This window comes from Macrotis lagotis, chromosome 2 (genome assembly GCF_037893015.1).
Source record: "Macrotis lagotis isolate mMagLag1 chromosome 2, bilby.v1.9.chrom.fasta, whole genome shotgun sequence".
Lineage (NCBI taxonomy): Eukaryota > Metazoa > Chordata > Mammalia > Peramelemorphia > Peramelidae > Macrotis > Macrotis lagotis.
The window spans coordinates 133,689,462-133,710,998 of NC_133659.1; the positions used below are offsets into that span (position 1 = coordinate 133,689,462).

The following is a 21,537-nucleotide window of genomic DNA, read 5'->3' on the forward strand; positions in this document are numbered from 1 at the left end:
CTGTGAATGACCACAAGCGTACCCTTCTGCCATGGGGCTGAGGTGAGGGGGCCCTGCTGTTCTATGGGGGGCCTAGACAGCAATCAGGATCTGAATGTGGTCAGAGCCCCAGAGTCCTGTTCCAGGGACAGAGGACAGACCTCTGCTGTCACTCTCCTCTCCCCATCTAGGTTCAGCACTCACACCTGGGGGGCTCCTGCTTACTGGTTCCACTTGATTCCTGGTTCCTGGATCTAGACTGCTGGGCCACACTGCTCTCTGAGTGCTCTGAGGGCTGGGCTTCACATGCTCGCTCTGGCAGAGGGCCCCCGCTGATCCCCCAAGTTGTGCTCAGTGCTCCCCGGGTTATAGGTCAGGAAGCTGCCCTGCCATGAGCCTCCCAGCACCCTGAGGCTGCCTCCCAGAGGCTAAAGTTCCTTCACCCTGACAAGTGGCCCTCTAACCCTGTGGAGTAGAGCCTTTCTGCTATTTTCCAGGTTATCTTGGGCTGGAGAATAGCCTCAGTGGATCCTCTGTGGATTCTGTCTCTCGAAAATTCAGTTAGAGTCCTTATTTTTATAAGTTTGGAAATATCAGAGAGAGCACCTAAGAGAGGATCCTCTCCTGTTGTCATCTTGGCTCTGCCCTGCCCCCCCCCCAGAGCATGTTCTTACAAAGGCTTGACTAAAATCTGATCTCCTTGAACATCCAATGAGTAAATCATTTAATTTCTCTGAGGCAATTTCTCCATCTATAAGAGGATAATGTTTTCACTTCACCTTCAACTCCTAGCTTCCTTAAAGATCCATTTTAATTTCTGCCTTCAACAGGAAATCCTTTCCTGATCTCCCTTACTGCTAATGACTTTCCTTGGTGATTATTTCCCATTTGTTGCTATAATCCTTATTTATTCATAGTGGTTTGTATGTTGTCTCTTCTATTAGAATGTGATCTCCTTGAGAACAGAGACTGATATATAGTACGTGCTTAATAAATACTTGTTGACTTGACTCTCCTTACATAGTTGTTTTTGAGGCTCCTGTATCACTGCAACTAGAACTCCAGACCTATAGTTAGGAAGAACTGAATTCAAATATGACCTCATAATCTTACTAGCTGGGTGAACTTGGGCAAATCTCTTAACCTCTGTTTGTCTCAAGGCAAAATGGTGACTATCACTTCACTGGCCATGATAAGTTGTTGTCAGGATCAAATATATTTATAAAGACTGAATGCCTGAACCCATGCTATATAAATCAAATCAATTAATTAATCAATTAAGTCTGTTTCTTTCCTTCCCCTTGTTGTGGGACTCAAATGAGATCAAGTGCTTTGTAAACTTTATGAATATCACATATATGACATTGTCACTTGGGGGGAGGGTGGCTAGACCTGCACTGGGTTTTGATTCTATAAGGAGGACGAAGACTCTGGAAATACTGACCACTACAACAGTTTATTAGCCTTCCAGGAGAAGTTAAAGGGTGAGAATGACTGGTCATCCAGGACAGCAGCATAGTGGCGTAAATACATGCATTTACATTAGTGATAATCAAGAGAAGGGCCTTCCAAGAGAAGGACAGAGAGTATTCATTTCCACCAAACTGTAGTGAACCTTTCTTCCTTCATCAAGAAGCCTTTCCTGATCTCCCTTAATGTGAATGACTTCCTTCTGGGATTATCTCCTATTTATCCTATGCATGTCTTGTTCATACAGAGTGATTTGTGTGTTGTTTGTCCTATTAGAGTTTTGTTCTTTTTTTTTAGGTTTTTGCAAGGCAAACAGGGTTAAGTGGCTTGCCCAAGGCCACACAGCTAGGTAACTATTAAGTGTCTGAGGTCAGATTTGAACTCAGGTATTCCTGACTTCAGGGCCGGTGCTCTATCCACTGCACCACCTAGCCCCCCCCCCCCCCATTAGAGCTTCTTCACTGTCAACCTATCTCTGGGTGGAAAGCAGCTTTGTACTATTGGAGCCTGGGAGTTTTATTCTGTCACAAGGACTTACCAGGAAAGGTATAGCTCCAGTGCTGCCAATGGCAGCATTCCCCCATAGGGCATCTTATCACTAGGGTTGAAAACCTATAGCCTTAGTCTAAGACTTGCTCTCCCTACTCAAGTAATTCTCCTATAAACATTTTGGAATGAGAATGATAGAGGGATGCAGGGCAATCCCTGGGCAGGGAGAAGAAGTAACAGGGGGTCATGTGTAGGTCTTGTGGCAAAATTGCTCACCCTTAACTCTTCTGAGTGAAGGCAAATAAAGAGAAACCCAGGGCACATTGATAATTGTGACATGATTGCCAATGATATCAAATGTAATCCTGAGGAGGTCCTTCATTTCATTGTTGAATCACACCCACAAGAGAGAGGAAAAGCACAGATCTGAAATCACAGCCATATAAACACTGAAAGGAATGGAAGACAAAGAATAAAGTTGAACTTTTTCATGTTTTGATGCACATTTAATCATTAAAATTCTGCTCAGCCTTAGAATCTTGGCATTTATTTGAGTTCTTCTCAGGAAGAAAACTGAGCATGTGCAGTAAATATCATTTATTCGGAATGCTATATTCTCAATAATTATTAATTAAATGTCATGCCCTCAGTGTTAACACCTGTTTGCAGTTTTAAAATTGATTTCAAGAAAAAATTGCCTTCTTTTTTAAAATTCTTCTCTTTGAACTGAAGAACTAATATGCCACTTTAACTTGGGGATCACCATGATTCAGAGTTAATCTTTGGCTTTGTGGTTTTATTTAATCTATTCTGTCTTTAACTTCAATCTCATTTATTTCTTCTTAAAATACTTTTCATTTCTTACTCACTTGCTTACTCTACTTTCTTTATCTTTATTGAATCTCTTCTGACTTTACCCTTCTATTTTTCATTCTTGCCTTTGATACGTTATCAATTATTCATCATTGATTTCTAACCTACTACATGTTTGAAACCTGTCTCTGCTTGAACTTTAACTGGAATTTGAGAAGGGAGGAAAATGATCAGATAATAGGGATAAATATAGATAATGGTCACATGACTACTTTGGTAAAGGGAAAGGTGAAGAAGCAACCTTTACTATTGCAAGTCAGCAACTTCTCCACTACTAATTGTCTTAGAAAATTGCTTAGTGCATTGAGAATTCAAATGAATTGTCTAGGGATAGAGGTAGATCTTGAGCCCAGGGCCTGCTGCCTCCAAGGTTGGTATTCGAATGACTTTGCCATGCCCAATAATACTTTAAAATAAAAACAAATATTGCAGTTAATGGGGTATGATATAATACATCATTGCAGGGGTGGCTAGATGGCACAGTGGATAAAGCACCGGCCCTGGAGTCAGGAGTACCTGGGTTTGAATCTGGTCTCAGACACTTAATTAGCTGTGTGGCCTTGGGCAAGCCACTTAACCCCATTTGCCTTGCAAAAACCTAAAAAAAATACATCATTGCACAAAAAATGGGTAATCAAGTGAACTTGAAATTTTAAGACACAGAGGTATTATAAATCTCATAGATATCACCAGACTTGGTAGAGTGAACCTCGAAACTGGAATAAGACAAAAGGAACTACATAATAATCTGTTACAAAGAAATAAATCTGTGTAATGGATGACAGAATTATACTGTGGGCCCCAAAAAGTATTGCTGAAATGGACTGAGTGTAACTGAGAGTGGCTGCATGATGGAGAACATTTGAATGAGGATAAAAGGGGAAGACCTAGATAGCATATGATTGTGAGTCTATACTTCAGATCACCTAGCCAAGTGGGTAATAATAATAACACATATTTCTAAACTAAAACAGAGTTTAGAGTGTAACAGTGAGAAAGACAATAAACAATTTGATTGGTTCCTGAAGGTCACATTCCACTAAAAGTAGAGAGCATCAGAGAAATCTTTTCACTTTATTTGCTGATAATTTATCTCTAAGGAAATAAAAAGGAAAAAAGTGTGATGAACAGTCACTTTGGGTTTAATTATGACAAACAAAGAAGAAATGATTGATGAGGGAAAATCAATGAGAACTTTGGAAAAGAAGCGACCATAAAATCCTAGAATCTTTAGGTAGAAAAGACTAGTGAATCTTTAGGTCAACTTTGATATTTAACATATGAAGAAACATATCTAGAGAGCTGAACTGACTTTGTTGTTTGTTTGTTTCAGTCATATCCCAATCTTTATGACCCCATTTAGATGTTTTCTTGGCAAAGATACAGGAATTGTTTCTCATTTCCTTCTCCAGGTCATTTTTACATATGAGGAAACCGAGACAAATAGGGTTAACTTGCCCATGGTGATACAGTTACTGTATAGCCTGAGGCCTTCCTCAGGATTACATTTGATATCATTGGCAATCATGTCACAATTATGAAGATTCCAAACCCAATGATCTACCCACCTGAACCTAGTGGCTAAATTGACTTTAGGACTGAAAATAATTTATTTTTTTTTCATATAAGCAGATGGAAAAAAATTTTGTACATTTCCCCTTGAAAATGTTTTCAAACTTCTTGGTCTATCCAGTTTCTTGAATCTTTAATTTGCTGGCACTTCTCCTGTCCTCTGAAATTTTATTATAAAGTGATTTGTCCTTTACATCAGTAAGGTCTTTCAGTAGCCTGAAATATAATTTGCTCAAGACTGGGGATTTTAATTTAAAACAGTAAGATAATCTCTGAGATATAATGTGATGTAGTAGCAAGAGATTTTTCTAGTTTGTGGCCATGTGAATGGAGAAAAGAGAATGTATGTAAGTAGTTGAGAAGACTGAATTGCTAAGATTTGTCAACTCTTTGGATGTGAAGTATGAGTAAGAGTGAAGAGTTGATAATGACTCTTGCATTTCACCTCTGCTTGCCTGGAATAATGATGGCATCCTTGATCAAAATCAGAGAGTTAAATAGATAGTAAGTATTTAGAGGTCAAGATAATGTATTCTGTTTTGGACATGTCAAATTTGATGCTATGAGTGGAACTGGGGAGAGAGATGAAGGTTGCATATATAGATTTTTGGGCATTATCTGCAGAGAGATGATATTTGAACTCATTTGAACCAATGAATCTCTCTCTCTCTCTATGTATATATAGAAAAAATGAATCTAGACTAGAGTTCTGGGTATACCCTCATCTAAGTGGCAGGATGTGAAAATGTTGCTCCTACAAAGTGAATTGAAATGGATCATTCTGGTAAGTTGATGAAAAAACATGACAGCAATATCAGAAAAGACCTAGGAAGAATGAAGGTCCAAGCATAGGGTGGTCAAGGGTGACAAATACTGCAGAAATGAATCAGAAAACTGGTGAAAGTAGAAGACCCGAGAAAAGCCCCAGATTTAGCAATAATTCTTTAGAGAACTTGAAGTGAGCAACCTAAATAAAATAGTGGGATTCAGAAGTCAAACAGCATGGGGTGGAGGAGTAGAGAGAGAGAAAGAGGTAAGAAAGTGGGTACAATTTTCCTTTATAAATTATTAGAGCTAGGGGCGTCTAGGTGGCGTAGTGGATAAAGCACCAGCTTTGGAGTCAGGAGTACCTGGGTTCAAATCCAGTCTTAGACACTTAATAATTACCTAGCTGTGTGGCCTTGGGCAAGCCACTTAACCCCATTTGTCTTGCAAAAACCTAAAAAAACAAAAACAATAAATGAATAAATTATTAGAGCCTTTTGTCAACATTATATCATACCCATTACCTACTGTATCTGTTTTTATATTTAAAATATTATCTGATGTGGCAAAAAATATAGATTTTTCTAGAAGTTTGGTTATAAAAGTAAGGAGAGATCTAGAAATCATAGAATCCCCAAATTTAAAATTGCTAGAATCCTCAGTGGTTATCTTCCAATTTATATACCAAAGGGATCCCCACCAAAACCTATATTCTCTGCTAAAGGCTTTAGGGGCAGGGAACTCATCACCTTTTGAGGCAGTAAATTCCAAAGATTATAACTTGACAAGATTTTAGATTCAAAGAAAGGTTTTTTGTTTTGTTTTTTAATTTTTTTTTTGTGCAAGGCATGGGGTTAAGTGACTTGCCCAAGGTCATACAGCTAAGTAATTAAATTTCTATGAAGGTATTTGAACTCAGGTCCTCCTGACTCTAGGGCCTGTGGCCTATCCAGTGCACCTCCTAGCTGTACCTTGTTTTATTTTTATTTTTTTAAAGAATGGGGGAAGATGTGTACATATTTGTAGGCCACAGGGAAGGATTTTGTAAGTAGGGAGGAGGAAGAAAGTTAGGATGATCAAACTTCTAAAAGAGATTATAGGCATTGGTATCAGCAAGGAGAGGGATAACTTTATTTTGAGAATGAAGCAAATTATAAGGTTCCTCTAAAATTTGAGCTCCTTAGATATTTCCTTTGCCCTATACTTATATGTCTTTTTAAGTACTTCTTATATATTTTTCCCTGGGATAGTTTTCAATTGTATTCCTCTAATTTTGTTTTTGCAGAGAAGGGACATGGTAGCTTTTTTTCCCCCAAATATATAGTGGAATTGTCAGCTATAAGAGAGACTGATGCATTCCATTTAGTTCTATGAGGCTGAAGAAGGGTCATTGCCTTGGAATTATGACAAGGTAGTTATTAATTCACAATAAGAATGTAGCATTAAAAATGATATGGACTATTTTGAACACAGTAAATGCTTTATTAGTAATTAAAATCAGTACACATAACCATTTATCTGTCCTTTATTTTACTTATATTCAGCACTACATCAATAATACCAACTGCAGCTTATTCTTATTGGCTTAGTTTGTCTGTCCATCAGATACTTTTTCACTTTCAGTTCTCTCCAGGGGTCATGATTTTTCTGTGTTTCTATAGTCCCTAAGCCACAAAATGTGAAGCATCTGTGGTCAAAGAGTAGGCACAGTGTTTCATTATTTGTGTCATTGTGTTTATTGGGCACTGCATCAAAGGTACCTCTCTAAAGTCACTGAATTTCGATTTTTACTTTGGACTTTTTGATTTAATTGTTAAGGAAACAAGGTATTATAGATGTTTTCTCTCTCTTTTTTTTTACTTTTTTTTTTGCAAGGCAAATGGGGTTAAATGGCTTGCCCAAGGCCACACAGCTAGGTAATTATTAAGTGTCTGAGACAGGATTTGAACTCAGGTACTCCTGACTCCAGGGCCGGTGCTCTATCCACTGCGCCACCTAGCTGTCCCTAAGGTGTTATCTCTTGTTCCTACTTCTTGATCTTTGCTTTGAAGGTGTTAATCATTTTAATTTTAGGTAGTACAGTGGGTAGAGCATCAGTCTTAGAGTCAGGAGGACTTTAGTTCAAACTTGACCTCAGACACTTAACTCATAATAGATGTGTGACCTTGGACAAGTCACTTAAGTCTGATTGCCTTGCATCCAGGGCCATCTCCAGGCTTTCTGAGTCATATCTGGCCACTGAACTCAGATGGTTCTGGAGAAAGTGAGGCTGGTAATTTAGCAGAGCATCCTCTCGCTCAAATCTAATTTACTTGCTTGTCTTGGCATCACCTCCCTGATGTCATGGTCTTCTTCAAGAATGAAGGATAATCATCATCATCATCATCTTGTATGCATGTTTATTTGCATGTTATTTTTTCCCTGTAATGTAAGCTCTTTGAGGGTACTTGTTTTTGCCTGGAATATAAATGAATTTTTAACAAATGATTATAGATTGATTGATTGACTCTGTGTTTGTGTGTGGAGGGGGGGAGAAATGACCTTGAAAATGCTGTCATAACACACCTATACATAAAAGGGGGGGGCTCTCTTCATAAATTTCAGGAATATAACAAGAAAGCAAAAAAATAATGATGTATCTTTAGGTATCTATATAATATTTAGTGAAAAATGTTTCTGTCTTGAAATCTCTTGTACAAAAAATATTTTTCTTGCAACACATAATCAGAACTTACAGATGACTTATAGCAGTCACTAATTTGAGCTGAATTCTTACCATACCTCAATCTCATATAGGAATGATATCAAAGAGATGATGTCCAGAGAAATGTCAAAGTCTAATTTTGTACTGCACTAGAAAGAACATTGGATTTGGAAGCAAAGCATCAGTTTGAATTCCAGTTTTGCTATTTAGTATTTATGTGACTTAGGGAAAATCATGTAAGCCCTTTGAATCTTAGTTTTCTCATCTACAAAATGAGAAGTTTGCACTCTGTTTGGTCTGTAAAGTCTCTTACAGCTCTGATCTATGATTATGATCTATCTAATGAGCAGATTGGATTAGTTGATCTCTGAGGTCCTTTCAGGTTTTGACAACCTAATTGTTATGATTCTATGAAAACAAGCAGCTTGACAAATTTTAGATTTAATTCCTTACATTCTCTCATCTGTACATCCTTCCTTTTTTTTTTTAACATACCTATGGGCTTTTGATCACCATTTTGAAGGTAAGATTTGGCAGACTCAAATTGAATAAACCATTTATGATGATTTATAACTGTCAGGAAACAAAGTGAGACGTATTTGCCCTCTGTCAGAATAAAAACTGGGGCAGAAAATGTCTGCATGCACAGTTGCCATTTAGATTCTGAAAATTATCCACCATAACTTGAATTTGTGATTGGTCTATCTCTCATCTTTTCTCCAGACATTAAGAATCTAAGTGAAGAAAAGAAGGACGGCCTCAGGCATCTTGCTGTGACATTGCAACTTTACTTGAAAGAGGAGATCCCAGATACCTCTCAGTTGCCATCTGCCTTTGATATTTTTGAATCCTTCGCAAAAGTGAGTAATATGTTTGGAAAAGACCAAAACGAACACTGTACTGTGTATCATTTTGCTGACTGTTTGCACCCTTATACCTAGAAACCTCTTTGGAAAGTTCAGTGCCACAAGGTGCTTTATTTCTTCCCAAACTCCATTTAATGGTGAGGTAGCTTATTGTCCATTTGGCAATAGGGGCAATTCTCTTTTTTTCTGGATACCAGTGTTCTTGTTATTAAGTTGGTGATACTAAATGACCCCATATGGTCTTGCACCAACTCCTTTCCAGTGAAAGCAGAGGATTCTGTTACTTCTCACCGATAGGGTCAAATTAAGCATTGTTGTTGTTGATTCTCCATGACCCCGTTTGGAGTTTTCTTGGCAAAGATGCTGGAGTGGTTTGTCATTTCATTCTCCATTTCTTCTGGACAATAGTTTTGCTAAAGACCCCCTTACCCCAAAGTGAAAATTTTCCTTTAAAACTATTCCTGATTAAATTGGCATAAGCAGATGCAATAAAGGGCACTTTAAAAAATAACGTGAAACTATAATGAAGCTTTTGATGTGGAAAAATTATAGATTACAAAAATCCTGTTGGATGGTTCAGGTAATTAAAGCAGAAGATTAAATGCCTAGCTTTTTGAATTGCACATATTTATGTAAAATATAAAATCACACATTTGAGGAGGAATTAAGCTACTGTTTTCTTATTTTTGAGTATGTGTTCAAAGATGTACAGTTCCTAGAAAGGAGTTTTTTTAAAGATTTTTTTGCAAGGCAATGGGGTTAAGTGGCTTGCCCAAGGCCACACAGCTAGGTAATTATTAAGTGTCTGAGGCCTGATTTGAACTCAGGAACTCCTGACTCCAGGGCCGGTGCTCTATCCACTGTGCCACCTAGCCGACTCCCCAGAACAGATTTTACACTTGTTCTTAGGTCCCACCTGTTTTCAGAATATAAATTTGAACAATGAGAAACAATGCTTTTAGCTATCTTTTCAAAATGGAATTAGTTTCCTTGGAAGATAAATTTACTGTTATCTGATTGTGTTTTCTTAGCATTAAAAAACATTTGGTTTCTAATTTGGGACTTGAGCTTGAAATTTGAAGAATGGTTGTTGGTTTATACCATCCATAAGAATATTAGGCATTTCTTCTTTTATCTCCTTATTCCTTCTGAGGATTACAGTCAGTAATGCCATGTACCTAGCATAAACCATTTAGGTTATTAAAGAAACACTACCTTCAAATAATGTGTCTTGAGTAAACTAAGCTATCAAAATAAAGCAATGCCTATGGGATGAAAAAAATTTTTCATCTCATGATATAGGGAAATAGTTTTTTTCGCAAGTCAGTCTGTCTGTTTCATTGAAGAACAGACCTAATTATTGGAAAGTTCACCCTTGGGATGTATTAAAATCTGCCACCGATAATTTCTAGTTACTTGTTCTAGAAAGAAATAACTTCAGTTGATGTGAGAAAAATTCTATCTCATTAACTGAACCACCATATTTAGAATGTTTGAGAGCCACCAAGTTTCTGTGTGTGTGTGTGGGAGCCCTGATGTTTCTCTAGATATCTAACCAGATTTATGCCAATTTCTGCCCTAAGTGAGATATGGTTTGAGAATCTACTGCAGGAAAAGATACTCAATCCAATACTCAATCGTTTTTAGATAACTTTTGAGAAATGTTGCCTTTTACTAATTTGTTGTCATGTTACCTTTTTTCTTGACTTCTAAGTGTTTGACATATATATATATATACATATATATATATAGTTTTTCATTTATACCCATATATATTTAATATTTGTTATCATCCCCAAAAAGATTCATTCATATTCTATGGAGTGGCTAGGTGGCACAGTGGATAAAGCACCGGCCTTGGAGTCAGGAGTACCTGGGTTCAAATCCGGTCTCAGACACTTAATAATTACCTAGCTGTTGTGGCCTTGGGCAAGCCACTTAACCCCATTTGCCTTGCAAAAAACCTAAAAAAAAAGAGATTCATTCATATTCTTAGAGAATGACAATTTTATTTATATATACATATATATATATATATATATATGAGCTTCATATGCCATATGTCATTGTAGCTAGAGTACTATATGTGGAATCAGTAAAACTTGTAATCATGTAATCATGACCACTGAGTTTCAGTTTTCCTTATCCTTAAATGGGGATGATCCATGTAGTACCTCTATTGTTGGTCTCAAATATGGTTCAGATGTGATAGTGTTACAAAGCACTTATAAACTTTAAAATGTTTTGTAAATGCTATTGACTATTTTTGTTAGCATCCAAAGGGAGAGAGGGAAGGACGGAAGGAAGGGAGGGAGGGAGGGAGGAAGGAAGGGAGGAAGGAAGGAAGGAAGGCAGAAGAGAAGGAAGGAAGGGAAGGAAAAGAAGAGAAGGAAGGAAGGGAAGGATGGAAGAAGGAAAACATGACAAACTACTGAGTAGGTTTGAAGTGTATCCACACCTAGCTGGTCATGGCATTGACTATCCCTTGAAATGCAGTTTCTAAAATCAAATTTTATTTTTTCAGTCAACAGGTATTTATTTTCTTCCTCTCCCACCTTTTCCTGCTCCCCTCTGGGAAAAAAAAAATCAAAAAGAAATAAATGTGCATAATTAAGAAAAACAAACTCCTGCATTATCCATATCCAAAAATGTATATCTTGTTTTGTATGTTGAATTCATTGCTGCTCTGACAGGAGCAAACAACCCTTTTGTTTTTAGTTCTTTTATACTGCAAAAAGAGTAGCAATAAATGTTTTTGTACATTTGACTCCTTTTCTTTGATCTCTTTGGGAAGGAGATCTTTTGAATAACAATCGTTGAGGTACTGGATGATATGAGATAGAACTTTCTTGGCTCAAATCTAATTCTCAACTGCTCTTTGAGATGACTGGTGATTTCAGATGATCATTAAGAAATTAAAAAGTGAAATTCCAGAGAACCCACTGCTTAATAAATTGCTTTTTATGTGTGCATGTGAAAAGGAAAAATTTGTACTTCCTCAAAGTACAAAAAGAGATTTAGCATATTATTACTAAATTTCTGAGATATCATATACACTGATATTTTTGCAATACTGTGTATGTTAATCATTATTTGGTGATAGTTGTATTAATAACCCAAGCTAATGATAGTAGATTTGGTTACAAACTTGTTTTATGTGTAACATGGTCAATAAATTGGGCATTTTTGTGGTTATCCAGATAACTTTTCCATGGTGTTGTATGGGGCTGTTTTCTTGCCATGTTAGCTTCCTTTGGTTAAAAAAAAATTTAGTAAACTGATTAGAAACATGATGAATTTTGAGTTAAAATAGGAAACTCATTAGCAATGTAACATAATCCAAAAATAAACACTGAAGTGGGAAGTAATAGCAATGTGAACCATAAATAGAGCTCTACAAAAGACTTTTCAATCTCATAGTCCTATGCTTCCTTCTCTGGAAGTTTTTGTTAGAATTCTAACATCTGTTAAAAAATTCAACTACTTTTTTTTTTTCTCCTCCAGATTCCCTTCTGATACTAAATAGCAACTTCTCTGGTAGAGAGCTATTTTTATGTTTTGAGGGCCCATATATAATTTCTGAAGGTTACTGTTCTGAGATAAACTTCTTGCAGGTATTTGTTGAAATTGATTTCACAGTTCACACTGTGGATGTAAGAAATTTGAAATTGAGGATCATAGAAGACATCTAGGAGATGGGATTTACATTTCATTTTCAGTCATAGTTTTCTAAGTCAAAAAATATATTTCTGATGGAGTTGTATGAGAAATGAAAAATGTATCAAGATCAACACTTACTTACTCTCTTCTTCGTTCAACTTGGAAAAGGACTTTAATTTAGGAGTTGGATAGCTGTAGTGTGAGTTATTAGAAATAAGTCTTTAAAAGACGATTTTTTAAATATAAAATATTGATTTTTTTAATATTATGCTAAATCAGAATTACCCACTGACTGGTTGACTTCTGTTAACACATCTTAAATGCATCCAAAGCCAATAGGCATAGGATGTTAATAAATCACCTTCCCTGAGATTTGCTCCGACCTCCTGTGTTTATGAAAGCATAAATCAACAGGGAAGAAAAATGACCAAATTAAACCTTCTCTAAGAATCCCAACTATTCTGAGGAGACATGCGCCTCAGCATCTAGCAAAGGCAAAACTGATTATGAATCATATTTATTTTTGACCTTTTTATTTTGTTTCATCCATTCTCTTTTAAATTGGAGCCTACAGTTTTGTTCTGGGTGTCCCATTCCTTCAGTATGGCCAGTGGTCTCATTTATTAGACGAATATCACCTTAGTTGATGGTCAGAAAGGTCATTGAGTGTATCCGTTTGTCCCCTGCAGGGCTTAGGTTCACACGGAACCAGATTTTAGTCTCTTTGCTGATGAACTCAGTTTGATTTCATGGCTGCAACCTGATTCAAAGTAGTAAAGAAAGCAAGCTTTTGAATTAATAAAATGATGAATTATCTAATTACAAAGTTGATGTGAAATGACAGTATGATAACTTTGACTGCATTACTAAATGATCCCAGTGCCTGATCAAATGTGCCCAGGCTCCATTAAGGAAAATATGCCATTAAATATTTAGAACTGAAAGCAAGCTGACACACCAGGATAGCTAACCTCTGATCGCTGGCATGTGCAGGGGAGGTGGAGAGGGGGCAGCTAGACGAGGCCTCTTCAGACTGCCAGAGCATTTAGCTGCTGGGATGGCATTGTTCTCCTGGTTTTAAGTAAAGCAGAGGAAAAGCCAAGATACTCAAATGCACAGAGATCCTGGTATTCTAATTATAAAATGATGATGCCAGTATGATGTATATGGTCCATGTTTTTCCCATTATCACTGGCAACAAATTAATTCTCTGAAAGAATTCTTTTAGGCAGATGATCTTGAGAACTTTCTTTAGCATTCAAAGACCAACAGTGATTTCCTAACTTTTTGAAGGAAGCCTTGGTTTTTAAAATACATCATACGTATATTTTTTATTTTGTGATATACTCTTGTGTATTTTGATATTATATTTAGCTATGAAACTGCAATAAATAACTGGTGAAAATATTATATATTTTTCAAATTTAAAGAAGTGATAAATAGCTAACATCTGTGAAGGGTTACAAAAGTTTTTACAAAATGCTTTACAAATGCTATTATTTTTCCTCATAACAGCCCTGTGAGGTAGCTACTATTATGCCCACTTTATAAATGAGAAAATCGAAGCATTCAGAAATTAAATGACTTGCCCAGGGTCATATAGTTGTTAAAAGTCTAAAACAGGATTTGAACTCAGATCTTTCTCCTGTTTTCTAGCTTCACTGTCCCACCCACTATATCTAGACAATCAATTCCCAGTTAACTTTAGGTACAATTAGCAAATTCTTGTTGAATGTTTTTATTAACCCTTGGGTTCTGAAGACTAATCAGGTAATCATCAAGTATTTGTTTTTAAAGAACCCATTTTGATTAGGTGCTGTCTAAGCCTAGTAGGAATACAAAGAAAAAAAGGAAAACCTTCCTTGATCTCACAGAACTTAAATTCTCATGGAGAGATATTCCTATCAATAGATACATAGAAGATACATGCAAAGTAGATAGAAAGTAATCTGAAAGGATTATCATATTTATTTAAGGATTTGTTTTCCTGTTTCAAAATTTCAATATACTTGTGCAGTAGAAATATTTTTATTTACTAAAGGTCAGCAAAGATGTTACAATAGTTTGCCATTTCTTCTTCAGCTCATTTTACAGATGAGGAAACTGAGGCAAACTGCATTAAGTGATTTGATCAGAGTCATAGAGCAAGTGTTGGAGACCAGATTTGAATTCATGAATTCAATAGTAGCAGCAGGCATAGCAGAAAAAAATAGAACAAGCACTCTATCCATTGCTCCACCTGGCTGCCAATAAAAATGATCAGAAACTAATAGATTTTAAATTGGAAAAAAGTCATTTTGCTAATTATTCTTCTAAGATATTGATAACTGTATATGTTTGGTAGTTGGAACATATAAGTGTAGGATACAAATGTAGTTTGTTGCGGATATAGAAAGTTCTTCAGTGTCTTCATATCTATGAATGAAATAATACTTAATAGACCTCTCTCTGTGTTTTTGTATTTAGAAATATTGATTAGTATTTTATAAAGGATTGTAGATCTAGATCCACAGAACCTGAGTTTGGATTTGAAGCCCTGCTCTGAAATTGGCAACTGCTATTATTATCCCCATACTATCCCTATTCAGAGGTTAAGTGACTTGCCCAGAATCATATAGCTGGTAAGAATCTGAATCAGGATTTGAATTTAAATTTTTCTCTCTAATTCTATGGAGTACTAGACTGACCACCCCATTTATCCACTTATGTGACCTTAGACAATCTCATACCACTTTGTACCACAATTTTCTTATCTGTTAGATGGACAGGTGATATGACCTCTAGGATCTTATATAAAATACTTGACAAATACTTGTTTGTTTTATTGTTGTTGAGTTGCTCAGTTGTGTCCAACTCTTTGTGACCTTGTGGGCCAGCTGTCTGAGATTTTCTTGACAAAAAAAGCTTTGCTATTTCCTTCTTCACTTTTATGCATGCAAAGGTTAAGTGACTTGCCCAGGGTCACATAGGCAGTAAGAGTCTGAGGTCAAATTTGAATTCTGTTTTTTCTTATTCTAGTCTCAGTGTTCTATCTAGGATGATGCCTAGCTGCCATTGTTGTTTGTTTAAATACTATCCTTCTTTCAGTTCTCATATTCATGTGGTCCACTACTATTTAGGGCACAGGATTATTTTTTTTAAGCTGTCTTTTAAATTTTTTTTTTATTTAAGGCAAAGGGTTAAGTGACTTGCCCAAGACCACAAAGCTAGGCTATTATTAAGTGTCTGAGGCCAGATTTGAACTTAGGTCCTCCTGATTCCAGGGCTGGTGCTCTATCCACTGCCCAACCTAGCTGCCCCCAAAAGAAATAAATAAATTTTTAAAAAAAGAAATATAGGCTATTGCTGATTATGATCATTATTTATTCATTCTGTTGACTGATTCATCATTTTCCTAGATAACTGGTTAAACATCTCACTCTACTACCTAGCTGCCCCCAGAATTACTCTAATATGCAAAGATCTGGTTAGTCCTTAATCTACCTGATGACCTGCTCCTATGTATATAAGAGTGGGTCTTACACCAGCTTTTTCTGCTCACTGATTCTTTCATCTCTGTGGCTGCTGTTCCTATTGATAATGTCATTGATAATGACAGTGGGAAAAGAAACAAGCTATTTCTATAGCAAAGAAAGGGCTAGCCATGAGGTGACATCTATAGAACTTTGAATCACATAGTAGAGTATAGAAAAAAGAACTTATGCTATAATTGTTTTTGTATTTGCTTTCTTTTAGATGCTTAAATTGTATAGAATCCTTCACAGGGTTTTAAGGTAAAGTACTTTCATAGCCTAGCTAGAATAGTTAACTATCTGGAAGAAGACAGGCCTTTTGCCTTTCCTGGTCCTACACTGCCATTCTTTTTGTCCCAACTAGATGTCTCTTGAAAGCCTAACTTTTCTGAAATTATGTCCCCTATTGGTTTCCTTTTTTGGACTTTTCTCAGGACATGGAGGAGATTGGATCATTGATTCTCACCCATTTTCTGCTGGAGGTCTGTCAAGTCTATCCCTCATTCTTTCCCCTCTCTCTCTCTCTCTCCAACTAGTATATTCCCTCTGAGATTTTGACTATGTCTTGAACATACATAATTTATTTGCATGTTTTAGAATGTGAACCCCTTTAGAATTGGGATTTTTCTTTGTATAGCTAGGATTTAGCAGAATGCTGCACATAGTATGTAGATATCTAAATGTTTATTGACTAACTGACTGATGAGAGGTAGTGGGTCACATTATCTCAGGACCACCTCCTCTTCTGTTGTCACCAGCTGTGTACTGCTGTAGGTGACTGTATCCAAATGGGATAGGCTATTCTTTTTTTTTAATTTAAGGCAATGGGGTTAAGAGTGACTTGCCCAAGGTCATACAACTAAGTAATTATTAAGTGTCTGATACTGGTTTTGAACTCAGGTCCTCTTGATTCCAGTGTCAGGGCTCTATTCACTTCCCCACCTAGTGGCCCCAATAAGCTATTCTTCACCTTGTCTCGCCCAATTGGAATCAACAATGATGTAGGTGGTATGCTGGCTGAGACATAATCCTAAAACTCCTCCACTTCAGATGAGTTCCTTGACTTGCCCTAGTTCATTTCCTGGCAGCCTCTTTTGTTCTAGTTTCCCAAAGTTTCCAACTCCAGAGTTGGTTCGAGAGTTTCTGTCTCCTTTGCTCCTCTGTGGTCACCCTGGTTCTCTCCTTCCTAGGGACTTTGGGGTCCAGGGTCTGAGGTCAAGGCTATGTGTCGGATGCCTCAGAAAGAGAGCTAACACTTATAGGCTAAGCACAACACTGATTCTTTAAACTTTTAATTTTGTTAACTTTAATTACTGCAACTCCATCTAACCAAGAAATTCTGCTTTATATCTAATTAAACCCATTATTTCTATCCATTCATCTATCAGTAAAATTTATGAAGTGCTTTCTATGTGCAAGACACTGTCCTGGAGAGGGAGGGAGGGAGGGAAGGGTAGAGAGAAAGAGAGAGAGAGACAGAGACAGAGACACAGAGAGAGAGAGAGACAGAGAGAGACCACGCGAAAAAGAGCCCTTACTTTAGAATAGCCTGGAAAAACTTGCATGGCCTGATGCTGAGTAAAGTGAGCAGAATCAGGAGAGCATTATATGCACTAACAGCAACATTAGGTTATGATCTACTATGATGGACTTGTTTATTTTAGCAACACAATAATCAAAGGCAATGCTAAACAATTTGTGTTGGAAAATACCATCCATATCCAGAGAAGGAACTGTGGAGTTTAAATATAGGCCAAAGCTTACTATCTTCAACTTTTAAAACTTGTTTTATATATTATATCTATTATACTGTCTGATTTTTTTTACCATTTGGATTTGATTCTTCTTTCACAACATGATTAATATGTATCGATGCTTTTCATGATTTTTATATATATAGCCTATGTTAGATTGCGTTTTATCAAGGAGAGGGGAAAGAAAGTGGAGGGAGGGAGAAAAATGTAAAACTCAAAACCTTCCCAAAAAATTATTGTTGAAAACTGCCATTACTTATGGTTGGAAAAATAAATAAGATGTTTAAATTTTTTTAAAAAGGAAATAACCCTTGAATTCAAAGAATTTATTTCCTATCTATCAGGGTAGGTGACTTGTGAATCCAACCGTCCATACAATCAAAAAGATTTATCCAGTGCTGATTATGTATAATGCTTTGTGATAGGCATTGGAACAGATCTAATGATAAATATTTTTAAAATGGCCCACAAAAAGCTTTTAACATAGACACATTGAAGTTTCATTGCACTAATTATTTGGGCTTTGTCATTTGGAACAGAAAGCCTCTTGTGTATCCTACAGAGACAGTATGACTTAGGAAATAGCTGATCTAGAAGCCAGGAAGACCCAGAGGCAGTGGTTGTTTGACCCTGGCTCTCAGTGTTTTCTCACCTGGAGGTTCCTTACACTAGTGAAATCATAGATCAGCCTCCATCCCTTTTAAATTGTCAAGTGCTACATATAAATGAGTTATTCTATCCTATCCCATTACCAGAACTTACACTCCTGATGAACACTCAATAAATAATTATTGAATCATGTGTATAATAGAGATTTGAATTTATTTCTGCCTCAGTCTTAGATGTTAATAACTTGATCTCTGTGAGATATCTATAAAGCACATCATATTTCATGACATGTTATAGTTTCTTATTTAATGCTTGTTCCTTCTTTGTAGGCTTAACTTTTGGATTTTATGAATAGTACTACCAGATGACACTATGTAATTAAGAGCATAGCAATCCTAGTAGGTGCCAATGTTAATGAAAAGAATATGAATGCTGACCTTAGACAAAATGGTATATAACAAAGTGAGTTTTGTTTTAAGTAGTCACGGTATCCTAGGTCTGTATCCTTTTAGCCTGTTGAAGGCACCACTTCACCTCTTTTTCTTCAGGTGTTCTGTCCTTCCTGTTCTTAATCTGGAGCCCATTCACAAGTACAAATGACTGATAATTATTGAATGAATGAATGAACAGAAATCACTTATTATGTGCCCCATAGTTTGCTAATTCAGTTTTTTCTATTATAGCATCTCAGGTATATTAATCGAGAAGTGGCAATTGGTTTATCTTGGTCCTAGTTTTCTCACTTGTGAAATGAAAAGGTTGAGCTAGATTGTCTCATTTCTCTTCCAGACATAAAATTCTATTATCCTATGATAAAATGGCCTTAGAATCTTCCCTCAAAGGAGAGAAATATGACTTATTATTCAAATAGTGACATTTCTGTTATAAATCCTAATTTTACCAACTTGTTGGCATTTTAATAGTAATCACTAAAATGCAGACATTCTGTTTGGTTCAGTTTTGGAAGAGAAGTAGATTTAGGTTTGATGGAAGGGAAAAGGGAAAACTTTCAAACAACCAAAGTTTTCCAAAAGTGAAATGAGCAACCCCTAGAGGTAACTAAAAAAGATGGGGACTTCAGACCTGGTCTTATTAATTCAGAGGCTACTTGTCCATCATATTGTAGAGTGGATTCTTGTTCAGACATAGGTTAGACTGGATGACTACTGAGGACTCTCCCCACTCGAGACTTGTGATCCTATGAACTTTAAGTTGCTAATAACCCAGGAAAAGAATGCTAGACACAATTAAAAATAACCTGAACATTTTAAAGAGTAGATTTGGAAAAATGTAGAGAAATTATATGCTGTTTATACCTGTCCCTACTGAGTTAAGATTAGACTTCTTAGCTCATCTTTCAAGGCCTTCCACATTTTGGCACCACACTGCAAGCTTTACCCACATAATCAAGACTCTAGCCAGACTGTATTCAAAAGACTAAATATAAAGGAATTAAATTTACTTGTAGGATTTTCCAGAGAAGAGGTGAAATGTTATTTTTGAGAAGAAGGGAGTCCTTCTTAGTTCCTTTAAGATTGATTGATTTGAAGAAGTCACTCATTTTGCTTATGTATAGGGAGGACCCTGGGCAAACCACTTAACCCTATTTGCCTCAGTTTCCTCATCTGTAAAATGAACTAGAAAAGGAAATAACAAGCCTCTCTGGTATCTTTGCCAAGAAAACCCCAAATACAGGTCACAAAGAGTTGAATACAACTGACTGAAACAACAGAACAACAAAGGGAAGAGCTTAATTGTAATGCCCTATGCATTGCAAGTGGACTAGATATGCATGAAATCCAAGGTGATTTCAAAAAAGATGAAAGCCCTTGGACCTTACGTCAATGCTGGACACCAGTAGAAAATTTATTTTGCTTTGATAGATGAGAAAAGAGAATTAATGTGCCTGGGGTCATAAAATGTAGACATTGATCCCTGGAGACCACTGAAATTCTTTGATATCTATATCAATCTACATTAAAAAATATAAAAAAGGCAGAGGGGAAAAAAAGTTTAAGATATGTCTGGCATCTTCCTTGTATTTTTCTCCCAGATTTTGCTTTTCTTGCCTTCTGTTCCATGTGATTGATTTATCATTTTACTGAAGTTAAAAACAAGGGATTTAGCTATACTAAGCAAAGTTTAATTACATTTTCAGGAGAAAAATAATAACCCCTAGTGTGCGAGAAATGACAGTCATGGCTTTTGTGTCTCCAATTTGTGTCAAATGACTACTAATATGAATTTCCTACCGAGAATGACTGGTTGGTAGAGTAAAGTTATACTTATTCTAGTTCTCCTCCATATGCCACCCCTGCTCCCATTTTACCAGCCTATTAGATCTGTCAACACCTGGAACTTGCTAAAGATTTTTTTTAAAAAATGCAGTTTCATATGAAAGGAGGTAGGAAAGATTTGCGTGGGCAGTTAGCTCACTTGATCAATCAGCCAATCATCTAGATTTATTGTTTGCAAGGTATGTTGCTCACCTTAGGGAATACAAATATATATATATATATATATATATATATATATATATATATATATATATATATATATATATATATAGAACAATTCCTTCCTTCTAGAAGCTTGCATTCAATTTAGGGGAAGTCATTCATAAAGGGAGAGAATATTCCCTAACCCTGGGGCATGATACAGAAAGTCCAGAATGTGTCCTGGAAAGGAATGTATAGCTCAGGTACCTTCCTTCAACAGAGATGGGTCATTTCCAGTTTCCTTTTGCTTATGTTGAGATAGAATATTTCTATAAAGAAATTTACCTGCTGGACTTTAAAAAGATATTTTGGGGAATAGAGATACATAAGTGGTTTTATTTTTAAGGAACAGAAAATGCTAATTGGCATTTTCACATAGTCTGTTCTCAGGGTACCTACAAATAATATAGTTCTTAAAGAGAATAGTTCTAAGATTTAAAAATAAATCAAGGGGGCGGAGCCAAGATGGCAACATGAAGGGATCCAGTCTTAGGAGCTCTCTGATAAAAACTCATAAACTAAGGACTCTAACTAAACTTTCAAGAGACAGAACCCAGGGGGTGGAGCCAAGATAGTGACATGAAGGGATCCAGTCTTAGGAGCTCTCTGATAAAAACTCATAAACTAAGGACTCTAACTAAACTTTTGAGAGACAGAACCCACAAAGGGACCCAGTGAGGCAGTTCTCCTACTCAAGGTAACCTGGAAAAGAGCAGAAAGGCTCTGCTCCCCGGGGCCGGAGGGGCAGCCCGCCAGAGGGGTGGCCCACCAAAGCCAAAGAACTTC

The 21,537-nt window shown here is 36.5% G+C and overlaps 1 protein-coding gene across 2 annotated transcripts in view; it reads left to right on the forward strand.

Annotated features, from left to right (window-relative positions):
- SMYD3 (SET and MYND domain containing 3) overlaps positions 1 to 21,537 on the forward strand; it is a 1,048,891-nt gene that overhangs the window by 243,563 nt on the left and 783,791 nt on the right. For both annotated transcript variants that reach the window (XM_074222846.1, XM_074222848.1), the window contains exon 5: positions 8,576 to 8,712. In XM_074222846.1, the coding sequence (XP_074078947.1) occupies positions 8,576 to 8,712 (137 nt within the window). The remainder of the gene's footprint in view (positions 1 to 8,575; positions 8,713 to 21,537) is intronic.